This window comes from Nerophis lumbriciformis, linkage group LG14 (genome assembly GCF_033978685.3).
Source record: "Nerophis lumbriciformis linkage group LG14, RoL_Nlum_v2.1, whole genome shotgun sequence".
NCBI lineage: Eukaryota > Metazoa > Chordata > Actinopteri > Syngnathiformes > Syngnathidae > Nerophis > Nerophis lumbriciformis.
The window spans coordinates 6,941,775-6,954,844 of NC_084561.2; the positions used below are offsets into that span (position 1 = coordinate 6,941,775).

Sequence of the window (13,070 nt, forward strand, 5' to 3'; positions counted from 1 at the left end):
GTTAAAAAGTTTGTACACCCCTGCTCTAAGCCTTGTAATATGCCCACAAACTTATTAAAGACATTTTAAATTGTAAAATCTATAACCGATAATGAAAGATGATCCATAGTTGGAATGGAAGTCACCGTCTTACCTTCCCGGTTTCAACCGCACTTTTGTCTGTTGTAGCGCCGCCTTTTTCCCCCCTAAAGCTGCTAGTACGCCCGATCGAATCCCGCTGGTCACGTAAACTCCAAAGATGCCATATTACCCCGGTTGCCGACTCTTCGCACTTAAGCACTTGGCAATCACTCCAGCAGCACTGAGAGCGGACTCAGCCAAACTACCGTATTTTTCGGAGTATAAGTCGCACCTGCCGAAAATGCATAATAAAGAAGGAAAAAAACATATATAAGTCGCATTTTTGGGGGAAATGTATTTGATAAAAGCCAACACCAAGAATAGACATTTGAAAGGCAATTTAAAATAAATAAAGAATAGTGAACAACAGGCTGAATAAGTGTACGTTATATGAGGCATAAATAACCAACTGAGAACGTGCCTGGTATGTTAACGTAACATATTATTGTAAGAGTCATTCAAATAACTATAACATAGAACATGCTATACGTTTACCAAACAATCTGTCACTCCTAATCGCTAAATCCAATGAAATCTTATACGTCTAGTCTCTTACGTGAATGAGATAAATAATATTATTTGATATTTTACGGTAATGTGTTAATAATTTCACACATAAGTCACTCCTGAGTATAAGTCGCACCCCCGGCCAAACTATGAAAAAAAACTGCGACTTATAGTCCGAAAAATACGGTACCTCTGTGTAAGGTTGCAATTTTCAATGCCAACAAAGAAACTGACTCAAAAAAACACTACAGTAAAGTAAGGCTCCACTTTTCATAAAATACGCTAGCTGGAAGCTAATATACATTCGATTTGCTATACACATGCTAATGATGAGCAGTAGACATTTTTAACACCTAAAAATGTGTAAATGAAAACTACAAATAAGATGAATGTTACAATCAAACAGCTAGTGTGTTACAAGTGTTATAAATACAAAACCTAAAACCAGTGAAGTTAGCACGTTGTGTAAATGGTAAATAAAAACAGAATACAATGATTTGCAAATCCTTTTCAACTTATATCCAATTGAATAGATCGCAAAGACAAGATATTTAATGTTCAAATATTTCGTATATTCAGCGCTGGAATGCGGTGGAAACTGACAAATTGACTTGAATAAAAGCGGATTTAGTAGAAATTCTGGATATGCGGTGATCTGCTGTATAAAATGTTTTCTTATTCTTTGACTGTATATTTGGTTGTATTCATTTGACTGGTTTTTATCATTTTGCTGAAGTGTCACCATCACGTTACGGCGACTTTCCACTAACGGGCTGTGGCGGGACGTGCGAGACGCACGCTCTGCTGCTGCCATTCCACACACACACACGCCTTGCGTTTCTTTAAGTTCCGCAGCAGCAGGCGTGTGAGAACGTCTCGCCTCCTCTTGGCTCTCCTGCCGGCAGCCCCGGCAAAGGTCCCAGTAACGTGTGTGTGTGTGTGTGTCACGGCCTCGCAGGAGTGTATCTCGCAGTCAGCAGTGAAAACTAAGTTTGAGCAGCACACTATCAGGGCCGAGCAGATCACAGAACAAGTCAAGTGCATCATGGACGCCATCAACATCGAGGCGGCGGAGAAGAGGTGAGTGGCGTGCGTTGTGCTGATGTATTAGTAGCAGAGCTTTGGCAGGGAGTGAATGTGGAATTCATGAAGAGGTACAGTAGGAGAAGTGCTTCTCGCTGACTTCAGACCAGTGTATAAATGCTTTGTTTCTACTGGGGGGCGCTTCAGAGTTGCCGCACTGGAGGATCGAGAATATCAGATGGACCGACTGGATTTTGTGCGAACTCAGCTCAGGCTGCTGATTGATGACATCAATAAGAAGATCAAGGCCATCAGTGAGGATGTGGAGTCTCAGGTAGTGTTAGTCCAAGCCTAGGAAGCACCAGCACATGAACAACCATGTCATGTGATCATGCCTTCTGCAGGTGTCCAACGCCATGGGGGAGGAGATCTGCCGCCTGAATGTCATTGTTGATGAATTCCACGCCGACTTCCACCCGTCGCCTCATGTCCTCAAGCTCTACAAGTCTGTAAGTCAAGGTCTCGTCACATCAAACTGTTCCTTCAACATAGGGCTGGACCACCATACTTTTTCAGCAGGCAAGCTTCTTTCCAAATGACCAAGTCGAGGTGATCTACATCATATATTGCTCATTTCCTGTTAACAACAGCTTACTTCCTGCTGTAACGTGCTTCCATCTACACTTAAACTCTACTAAGCACTTATTTATTCTCTTGTTTCAAGCTAGCTTAGCAATTAGCATGCCTTCTTGTCTGCCCTTGCTTGTTCTTTCTTCTAAAATGTTTATCCTCCAGTCCTCATAATACTTTGTCTGCAACGGAAGTGATGATTATTAACTCAGCGGCGTATAAACATCAGAGGTGGGTAGAGTAGCCAGAAATTGTACTCAAGTAAGAGTACTGTTACTTTAGAGATTTATTACTCAAGTAAAAGTAAGGAGTAGTCACCCAAATATTTACTTGAGTAAAAGTAAAAAGTATGTTGTGAAAAAACTACTCAAGTACTAAGTAACTGATGAGTAACATACACACTCATATCATATATATATATATATATATATATATATATATATATATATATATATATATATATATATATATATATATATATATATATATATACATACATACATACATATACATTGATATATACAGTATATAATTTATATGTATTTATTTTGCTGTTTTTGTTTACATGATAAAGCTGTTTTAATGAATATACATGCATGTTTAACATATAGATTCCTTTCTTTCATGAAGACTAGAATATAAGTTGGTGTATTACCTGATTCTGATGACTTGCGTTGATTGTAATCAGACAGTAGTGATGATAACGTCCACGTTTTCAAATGGAGGAGAAGAAAAGTTCCTCCTTTCTGTCTAATACCACATGAAAGTGGTGGGTTTTTGGCATCTTATTTGTCCAGCTTCCAAACTCGTTTGTATACACTTTACAAGAAATATATTGACGTCAAACTCCGTAGCTTGCTAGCTTGTTTGCGCTGGCTTTCGGAGACTCTTGTTTTGAAAGCGCAGGCGCGATGGAGCGGCACTTTTATTGTGAAGACAGGAACGTCCTCATGTGCGGTCAGTCTTTAGGCTTTTGACGGGATGTACGGTTGAAATAAAAAAGTATCTTTTTTCCTTCACACTTTTGATTGATTGATTGGAACTTTTATTAGTAGATTGCACAGTACAGTACATATTCCGTACAATTGACCACTAAATGGTAACACCCCAATAAGTTTTTCAACTTGTTTAAGTCAGGTCATGTGACCACCTGGCTCTGTTTGATTGGTCCAACGTCACCAGTGACTGCATCTGATTGGTGGAACGAAGTGAAACGTCACCAGTAAGGCAGGCACTTTGAAGGTCTGTCTGACAGACCAAAACAAACAAAGCGTGCATTATCAGATCGATAAAAATTAGTAGCGAGTAGCGAGCTGAATGTAGATAAAAGTAGCGGAGTAAAAGTAGCGTTTCTTCTCTATAAATATACTTAAGTAAAAGTAAAAGTATGTTGCATTAAAACTACTCTTAGAAGTACAATTTATCGCAAAAGTTACTCAAGTAGATGTAACGGAGTAAATGTAGCGCGTTACTACCCACCTCTGATAAACATACACAGTTAGCCACCTCTGTCAGCTGAGGGAAGAAAAACAAAAAAATCAAGTGTCACAAAATCGGCGTATGTGATCGGCATTGAAAGACATTGGCGATACATACTTTTTTCACAGAAATGTGCTGATACTGATCAGCACATCCCTACGTTTGGCTTATTGGCAAACAACAAAATGATGCAATTTGTGTCTTTGTGAAATGTTTCCGTCAGTGTGCGCCTTTATCCTAACCAATCCTTCATTGGAGACTCTAAATCAGTGGTTCTCAAACTTTGGTACGCGGACTCCATCTAGTGGTACGCCAAATAATCACTTGATTAAAGTACAGTGTTTTGTTTTCCTATGTTCAAACACGGTGTTACTGTTCAAACTGTAATGTTACAGTAACAAAAATATTCAATAAACCTCTGCCTTGTTTTTAATGAATACTCAGGCCTACTACGCTACTGTATTTAAATGTTGTCATTATGGTGGTGCTTGCACAGACACGTGTTTTCTGAGGTGCGACTTGGTGAAAAAAGTTTGACAACCACTGGTTTAAACTGTCCATTGTGCAGACCCTCCTCTCAGCTGGGATAGGCTCCAGCTCACTTGGCGAGGACAATTAGCACAGACAATGGACTCCTGACCTTTTTTGTGTTTTGTGTTTGAAGGAGCTGCTGAGCCACGTGGAAGAAGGGATGGGCAAGAACTTGGCCTTCCGCTGCTCGGACGCTGTCAACGCCTCCGTCCAATCAACTCAGAGATATATGACAGGTGCTTTTCTCATTGGCTGTCACGGCAGCGCGTGTGTGACAGTAACGTGGAGCCAAAGCAATAATTTACCGTAAATTCCGGACTATAAGGCCCTACTTTTTTCCCCTACACTTTGAACACTGCGGCTTATAAAACGGGGCGACTTATTTATGGCTTTTTATTCGCTGATGGCCATTATGCAAATAGTTAAAAACAAACAAGTAAACACTGAAAAGGTGTGTTATTGTTTGTGCTATGGCACCATCTTTTGGACAGGTTCACTCACTGCAGGTGCTGCAGTGTCCTTCCACGTAGTGTTTTGAAGTTTAGAAGTGCCCTTCCGTCTTCTAGCCCTGGGGTTCCTAAACTTTTTGACCTCGGGGCCTAACTTTTCCACTCCTGAGGGGCCAGGGACCTACTTTAAGTTTTCACACTGAATTACTTATTTTACTTTTGATTTTATTCTTAGTCAATAATTATATCCAACCGACTTACAGTTCAACAGATACACAATCTTGTCAAATAATATGAAAGCATGTGTTAATCACTAATTTTATTATTTTAACACATAAACGTTTGGCTTAGATCGGGCTGATTACAAAAACAAGTACCAATCAAATATGCTGCATAAGAAGGGACTCCTATATAAAAGATGAAAAATAAATGTACAAACAACTATGGAGTGCTAAATCAATAATAAATAACAATAAATATGTTTAACCGATCAAGCTCTCACTGGATCGGTTCGCAGCCGAGTGTGAAGCGACTGGGATGAGAATCAGCACCTCCAAGTCGGAGTCCATGGTTCTCGCCCGGAAAAGGGTGGAGTGCCATCTCCAGGTTGGGGAGGAGATCTTGCCCCAAGTGGAGGAGTTCAAGTACCTCGGAGTCTTGTTCACGAGTGAGGGAAGAGTGGATGGTGAGATCGACAGGCGGATCGGTGCGGCGTCTTCAGTAATGCGGACGCTGTATCGATCCGTTGTGGTGAAGAAGGAGCTGAGCTGGAAGGCAAAGCTCTCAAATTTGCCGGTCGATCTACGTTCCCATCCTCACCTATGGTCATGAGCTTTGGGTCATGACCGAAAGGACAAGGTCACGGGTACAAGCGGCCCAAATGAGTTTCCTCCGCCGGGTGGCAGGGCTCTCTCTTAGAGATAGGGTGAGAAGTTCTGTCATCCGGGAGGAGCTCAAAGTAAAGCCGCTGCTCCTCCACATGGAGAGGAGCCAGATGAAGTGGTTCGGGCATCTGGTCAGGATGCCACCCGAACGCCTCCCTAGGGAGGTGTTTAGGGCACGTCCGACCGGTAGGAGGCCACGGGGAAGACCCAGGACACGTTGGGAAGACTATGTCTCCCGGCTGGCCTGGGAACGCCTCTGAATCCCCCGGGAGGAGCTGGACGAAGTGGCTGAGGAGAGGAAAGTCTAGGCTTCCCTGCTTAGGCTGCTGCCCCCGCGACCCGACTTCGGATAAGCAGAGGAAGATGGATGGAAATATGTTTCTTAACTAATCTGTCAATTAAATAAAAATAAAAATACAGCTTCACCACTCTAGTCATATTTTTTGTGCTTATTAAACGTGTAATTACTGCCACAAGTGGTGGAAATGTGCATACCTGCCAACTACTCCGGTTTTCCCGTAATTAGTACGGTTTTCATCAACCTATTCTGGGTTACGGTTGCAGTGATAAAAAATACGGTTTTTCATTAATTAAAAAAAAATATTTAAAAAAAAGTTTTATTCACGAAATCGCGTAACAACAATGACAATCGACACTGCTTCCCGTAACTTCCTATCGAGCCATTCCGAATGCCATGCGCGAGGCTATTTATAGCACCGCTGCCAAGCACGAGGCACCAGTTGCCATTGTTTCCAAACGAGCGAACGATCATGGAATCAGCCGGAGAAAAATCGCGAACGAGTCTTAAACCGAAAAGAAAACTGCAGCCATTCCGTGAAGAATATTCAAAAGCCTATCCGGGAATAATTATCCGTTCCAAAAAGGGTGAAAACTACGCGAATTGCACCTTGTGCAGACAAGATTTTTCGATCGGACACGGAGGAATTAGCGATGTAAAAGACCACGTTGGGACAAAAAAACACAAGTCTAATGCCGTTGCTAGCGATACAAGTGGAAAACTTTCAACGTTTTTCGTCGCCCAAACAGATTCTTTGGATGTGATAAATGCCGAAGTTTTATTTACGGAGGCAATAATTGAGCATGGATTTCCAATCGCACTGGCTGATCACATGGGACAGTTATTTCGGAAACATGTCAAACAACCCATATGATTTTTGTTGTAATATTTTTGTTTTGAAAAGTCACTGTGACTGATAGAAAAGTGATGGTTTTAGCAACATTTTAAACCTGTCTGAATGCTAATAATCATTTTGCGTCGGGGGGCGAAGCTGAACCCCCCACCAGGACTTTGTCCTGGACCTACCGGGGCCTGCGGCCCCTGGACCCTGGCTACTAGGTTTTTCTCATTTCAAAAGTTGGCAGGTATGAATGTGTATTACAATTGAGTACAGCTGTGGACCATATGGAGCAAAGCTTGAAAAAAACAACAACCCTGCGGCCCAGCAATGGGTCCCAGCCGTATGGTTAAGAAACATTGTTCTAACGGTCCATAACGTTCATGGATTCTTCATTCATCACTCCAAGCAACGTTTGTAAGTTTTACAATATAACTAAAGCTAGCGTCGTTAGGATGAGCTAATATGCTAACACATGTACGAGTGTCTGTGTTAGTGTTATTAACTTACATTCTTTTTGTATTGTTTCAGTTTCACAAATTCCTCAGTAAATTCACCAAAACGTCACCGTGGAGTTATTGAATCTGATTGTCCGAGGCGGCCAATATACAGAAAAATATATTTTTTCTAAACTATAGTTTAAATGCCGGTGCGCTCTCTAGTCCGAAAAAATATGGAAATTTAATTATGTCATGAAAAGTGTCGTCTTTTCTTCCGTTTAGAGAGCATGTTGCCTTTGCTGCCCGCCGCCTGCCACGGACAAGTCCACCTGCTGGTGCCCAACAGGAAGTTGGACCTGAGTTATGACCTCAACTGCGCCTCGCTGTGCAGCGACTTCCAGGAGGACATTGCATTTCGCTTTTCCATGGGCTGGACGGCGCTGGTGCACCGCTTCCTGGGCTCCGTCAACGCCGAGCGAGCCCTCAAGCTGGTGGACCAGAAGATCCAGGTAGGCTGAGGCCACGCCTCCCAGCAAGGTGTGTCGCAGGTCATGTGACGTACTTTGTCTCGCAGGCTTCGCTGCCAGCGTCCACGCCCTCCTCGGGACCGCCTTCCACCGTAGCACAGCCCAACCACGACACGGCGCTGACCACTCAGGAAGACTTGATGGTCGCCATGGCAACCAACGTGGCTTCCATCACCTCCCGCACGTCGATGAGCGCCATCGTGGTCGGAGGAGTGGTACGTCGTTAGCCACACGCGCGCACGTCAGCAGCCGCTGACACGTAATGTGTGTGTGCAGGTGTGGCGCACGCTCGGCTGGAGGCTGATCTGCATGATGGCGTCCCTCTACGGCCTGCTGTACCTGTACGAGAGACTCACCTGGACCACCAAGGCCAAGGAGCGCACCTTGAAGCGGCAGTTTGTGGACTACGCCACCGACAAGCTGCAGCTCATCGTTAGCTTCACCAGCGCGAACTGTAGCCATCAAGTGCAGCAGTAAGTCAGCATAGTTCTATTTCATACACTTTATGTCTATATTGATAATCAACATACACTTTATGTCCATATTAATAATCAACATACACTTTATGTCCATATTAATAATCATCATACACTTTATGTCAATATTAATAATCAACATACACTTTATGTCCATATTAATAATCAACATACTCTTTATGTCAATATTAATAATCAACATACACTTTATGTCCATATTAATATTCATCATACACTTTATGTCCATATTAATAATCAACATACACTTTATGTCCATATTAATAATCACCATACACTTTATGTCAATATTAATAATCAACATACACTTTATGTCCATATTAATAATCATCATACACTTTATGTCAATATTAATAATCATCATACACTTTATGTCCATATTAATAATCAACATACACTTAATGTCCATATTAATAATCATCATACACTTTATGTCCATATTAATAATCAACATACACTTTATGTCCATATTAATAATCATCATACACTTTATGTCAATATTAATAATAAACTTACACGTTATGTCAATATTAATAACCAACATACACTTACTGTCAATATTAATAACATACACTTTATGTCTATATTAATAACAACATACACTTTATGTCAATATTAATAATCATCATACATTTTATGTCTATATTAATAACATCCACTTTGTCAATATTAATAATCCTCATACATTTTATGTCAATATTAATAACCAACATACTCTTTATGTTAATATTAATAATTAACATACACTTTATGTCAATATTAATGATCATCATACACTTTATGTCAATATTAATAACCAACATACACTTTATGTCAATATTAATAATCAACATACACTTTATGTCAATATTAATAATCATACACTTTATGTCAATATTAATAATCATACACTTTATGTCAATATTAATAACCAACATACACTTTGCCAATATTAATAATCATACACTTTATGTCAATATTAATAATCAACATACACATTGTCAATATTAATAATCAACATACACTTTATGTCAATATTAATAATCATACACTTTATGTCAATATTAATAATCATACACTTTATGTCAATATTAATAACCAACATACACTTTGCCAATATTAATAATCATACACTTTATGTCAATATTAATAATTATACACTTTTTGTCAATATTAATAATCAACATACACTTTATGTCAATATTAATAATCAACATACACTTTATGTCAATATTAACTCTTACTAAGAAAAATCAATTTTACAAAAAAAAAGTTGTATCCAAGAAGTCGTTTGACAAAAATGAATTGGTAATTTTAAAATGACAAAACTATTTCTAAATTTACTTATGTTACTATTATATTTGTATTAATAATAGTATTTTTTGTTGTTTTGTTTCTGTGACATTAATAATATTTGTTAATTTATTCATATTTTTTTGTTGTGCAGGAACACAAACACAACTTAAGTCTCCTTAAGAGAACTTCTGCCAACACACACGTACACACACTTTCACTTTGGCAGCGGTTTGATGCGTAAATAAATGAGTGAATAAATGAGTGAATGAGGAGTGAATAAATGAGTGAATAGATGAGGAGTGAATAAATGAATGTGATGTTTTGTTTCCAGGGAGATGATGACAACTTTCAGTCGATTGTGTCAACAAGTGGATCAAACCCAAAAAGAACTGGAGGAAGAAATCCTTCAACTGACAGCAAAAGTCAACCAATTGGAGACTGTGCAGAAGCAGTCCAAGACTCTGAGGTCAGTAGTTCTTCTTTATTAGTAGTATTATACTAATATTGACCAGGGGAAATGATTGGTTTCCATGCTTCAAACATCAACAAGTTTTAATCAACTCCTCTGTTGTGTGTGCTTTGTTTTGTTTTGACAATGAGTGTTTGTGTGCGTTATCACAATGTGTTTGTGTGCGTTATCACAATGTGTTTGTGCGCGTGTTCACAATGTGTGTGTTTTCAAAATGTATGTGTGTTTTCAAAATGTGTGGGTGTGTTTTCACAATGTGTGTGTGTGTTTGCAGGCACAAAGCGAGTGAGTTGGAGCGACAGCTGGAGACTTTTTCCAAGCAATATTTGCAGCTCTGAAGATGTCACATCTTGTTGACAGAAGAAAAGGACGATGAAGGCTATTAACTAACTAGCACTAACCAACTAACTATCTGGGTGCTACTCTTACACACCAATTAACGTGCATCAAAGTGTGCGTGAGTATGATTTGTGTGTGTGTGTGTGTGTTGCTGACTCAGCAATGTTTAGTTCTTTGTAGAAATCACTCCATTAAAGTCTCCTATTTTCTTATCTACTCAATGGCAGAGAGTATCAGGACACTAACTTGTTGTGACAATTTTACAGGAAAAGAGGAAATGTAGAAAGTCAGAATAAAAGTTGGATTATGGGGGAAAAACATGCAAAGTAAAGAAATATTTCAGGAGTTGTTTTTTTTTAACCAAGAAACTAACTTACAAATACATGTGGGGAGAAGACTTCAGACTATTTGAAGAAAATAAGGTTGGAACACGTGTTAAGTTTTGTTCATACACACATGGGTTGTCAACATAAACGGGCTGGAAATAAACATTGAAGGATTCAATGTCGACATAAACATGCTGTCGACATTGACGGACTGTTGGTAAAACATGTCATCAGGAGTGAGTTGTTCATATAGACTGGTTGTTGATATAGACTGGTTGTCCACAAACAGGTTGTTGTATAGACTGGTTGTCCACATACAAAGTTTATCGTATAGACCGGTTGTCGACTTAAACAGGTTGTTGTATAGACTGGTTGTCCACAAACAGGTTGTTGTATAGACTGGTTGTTGACATAAAAAGGTTATCGTATAGACCGGTTGTCGACTTAAACAGGTTGTTGTATAGACTGTATAGACTGGTTGTCGACATAAAGAGTTTATCGTATAGACTGGTTGTCGACATAAAAAGGTTATCGTATAGACCGGTTGTCGACTTAAACAAGTTGTTGCATAGACTGGTTGTCGACATAAATAGTTTATGGTATAGACTGGTTGTCGACATAAACAGGCTGTTGATATAGACTGGTTGTCGACATACAAAGTTTATCGTATAGACCGGTTGTCGACTTAAACAGGTTGTTGTATAGACTGGTTGTCGACATAAACAGTTTATCGTATAGACCGGTTGTTGACTTAAACAGGTTGTTGTATAGACTGGTTGTCGACATAAACAGTTTATCGTATAGACTGGTTGTCGACATAAACAGGCTGTTGATATAGACTGGTTGTCGACATAAACAGTTTATCGTATAGACTGGTTGTCAACATAAACAGGTTGTTGTATAGACTGGTTGTCGACAAACAGTTTATCATATAGACTGGTTGTCGACATAAACGGGTTGTTGATATAGACTGGTTGTCGACATAAACGGGTTGTTGATATAGACTGGTTGTCGACATAAACAGGTTGTTGTATAGACTGGTTGTCGACATACAAAGTTTATCGTATAGACCGGTTGTCGACTTAAACAAGTTGTTGCATGGACTGGTTGTCGACATAAATAGTTTATCGTATAGACTGGTTGTCAACATAAACAGTTTATCGTATAGACTGGTTGTCGACATAAACAGGCTGTTGATATAGACTGGTTGTCGACATAAAAAGTTTATCGTATAGACCGGTTGTCGACTTAAACAGGTTGTTGTATAGACTGGTTGTCGACATAAACAGTTTATCGTATAGACTGGTTGTCGACATAAACAGGCTGTTGATATAGACTGGTTGTCGACATAAACAGTTTATCGTATAGACTGGTTGTCAACATAAACAGGTTGTTGTATAGACTGGTTGTCGACATAAACAGTTTATCATATAGACTGGTTGTCGACATAATAGGGTTGTTGATATAGACTGGTTGTAGACATAAACAGTTTATCATAAAGACTGGTTGTCGATATAAACGGGTTGTTGATATAGACTGGTTGTCGACATAAACAGGTTGTTGTATAGACTGGTTGTCGACATACAAAGTTTATCGTATAGACCGGTTGTCGACTTAAACAAGTTGTTGCATAGACTGGTTGTCGACATAAATAGTTTATCGTATAGACTTGTTGTCGACATAAACAGGCTGTTGATATAGACTGGTTGTCGACATAAAAAGTTTATCGTATAGACCGGTTGTCGACTTAAACAGGTTGTTGTATAGACTGGTTGTCGACATAAACAGTTTATCGTATAGACCGGTTGTCGACATAAACAGGCTGTTGATATAGACTGGTTGTCGACATAAACAGTTTATCGTATAGACTGGTTGTCAACATAAACAGGTTGTTGTATAGACTGGTTGTCGACATAAACAGTTTATCATATAGACTGGTTGTCGACATAATAGGGTTGTTGATATAGACTGGTTGTCGACATAAACGGGTTGTTGATAAAGACTGGTTGTCGACATAAACGGGTTGTTGATATAGACTGCTTGTCGACATAAACGGGTTGTTGATATAGACTGGTTGTTGACATAAACAGTTTATCGTATAGACTGGTTGTCAACATAAACGGGTTGTTGATATAGACTTGTTGTCAACATAAACAGGTTGTTGATATAGGCTGGTTGTCAACATAAACAGGATGTTGATATAGACTGGTTGTCAACATAAACAGTTTGTTGATATAGACTGGTTGTCAACATAAACAGGTGTATATAGACCGGTTGTTTATATAGACTGGTTGTCGACACACACAGGTTGTGATATAGACTGGTTGTTGACATAAACAGGTTGTTGATATAGACTGGTTGTTGACATAAACAGGTTGTTGATAAAGACAGGTTGTCGACATACAGAGGTTGTTGATATAGACCGGTTGTCGACATAAACA

General features: G+C 39.4%; 1 protein-coding gene across 1 annotated transcript in view; it reads left to right on the forward strand.

Annotated features, from left to right (window-relative positions):
• The window catches only part of mfn1b (mitofusin 1b), a 32,739-nt gene extending 22,078 nt beyond the window's left edge, over positions 1 to 10,661 (forward strand). The window contains exons 10-18 of the mRNA XM_061976157.2: positions 1,586 to 1,707; positions 1,858 to 1,984; positions 2,055 to 2,159; positions 4,424 to 4,526; positions 7,482 to 7,708; positions 7,774 to 7,941; positions 8,003 to 8,199; positions 9,827 to 9,961; positions 10,239 to 10,661. Coding sequence (XP_061832141.2) covers positions 1,586 to 1,707; positions 1,858 to 1,984; positions 2,055 to 2,159; positions 4,424 to 4,526; positions 7,482 to 7,708; positions 7,774 to 7,941; positions 8,003 to 8,199; positions 9,827 to 9,961; positions 10,239 to 10,302 — 1,248 coding nt within the window. The 3' untranslated portion in view covers positions 10,303 to 10,661. The remainder of the gene's footprint in view (positions 1 to 1,585; positions 1,708 to 1,857; positions 1,985 to 2,054; positions 2,160 to 4,423; positions 4,527 to 7,481; positions 7,709 to 7,773; positions 7,942 to 8,002; positions 8,200 to 9,826; positions 9,962 to 10,238) is intronic.
• Positions 10,662 to 13,070: the final 2,409 nt, after the last annotated feature.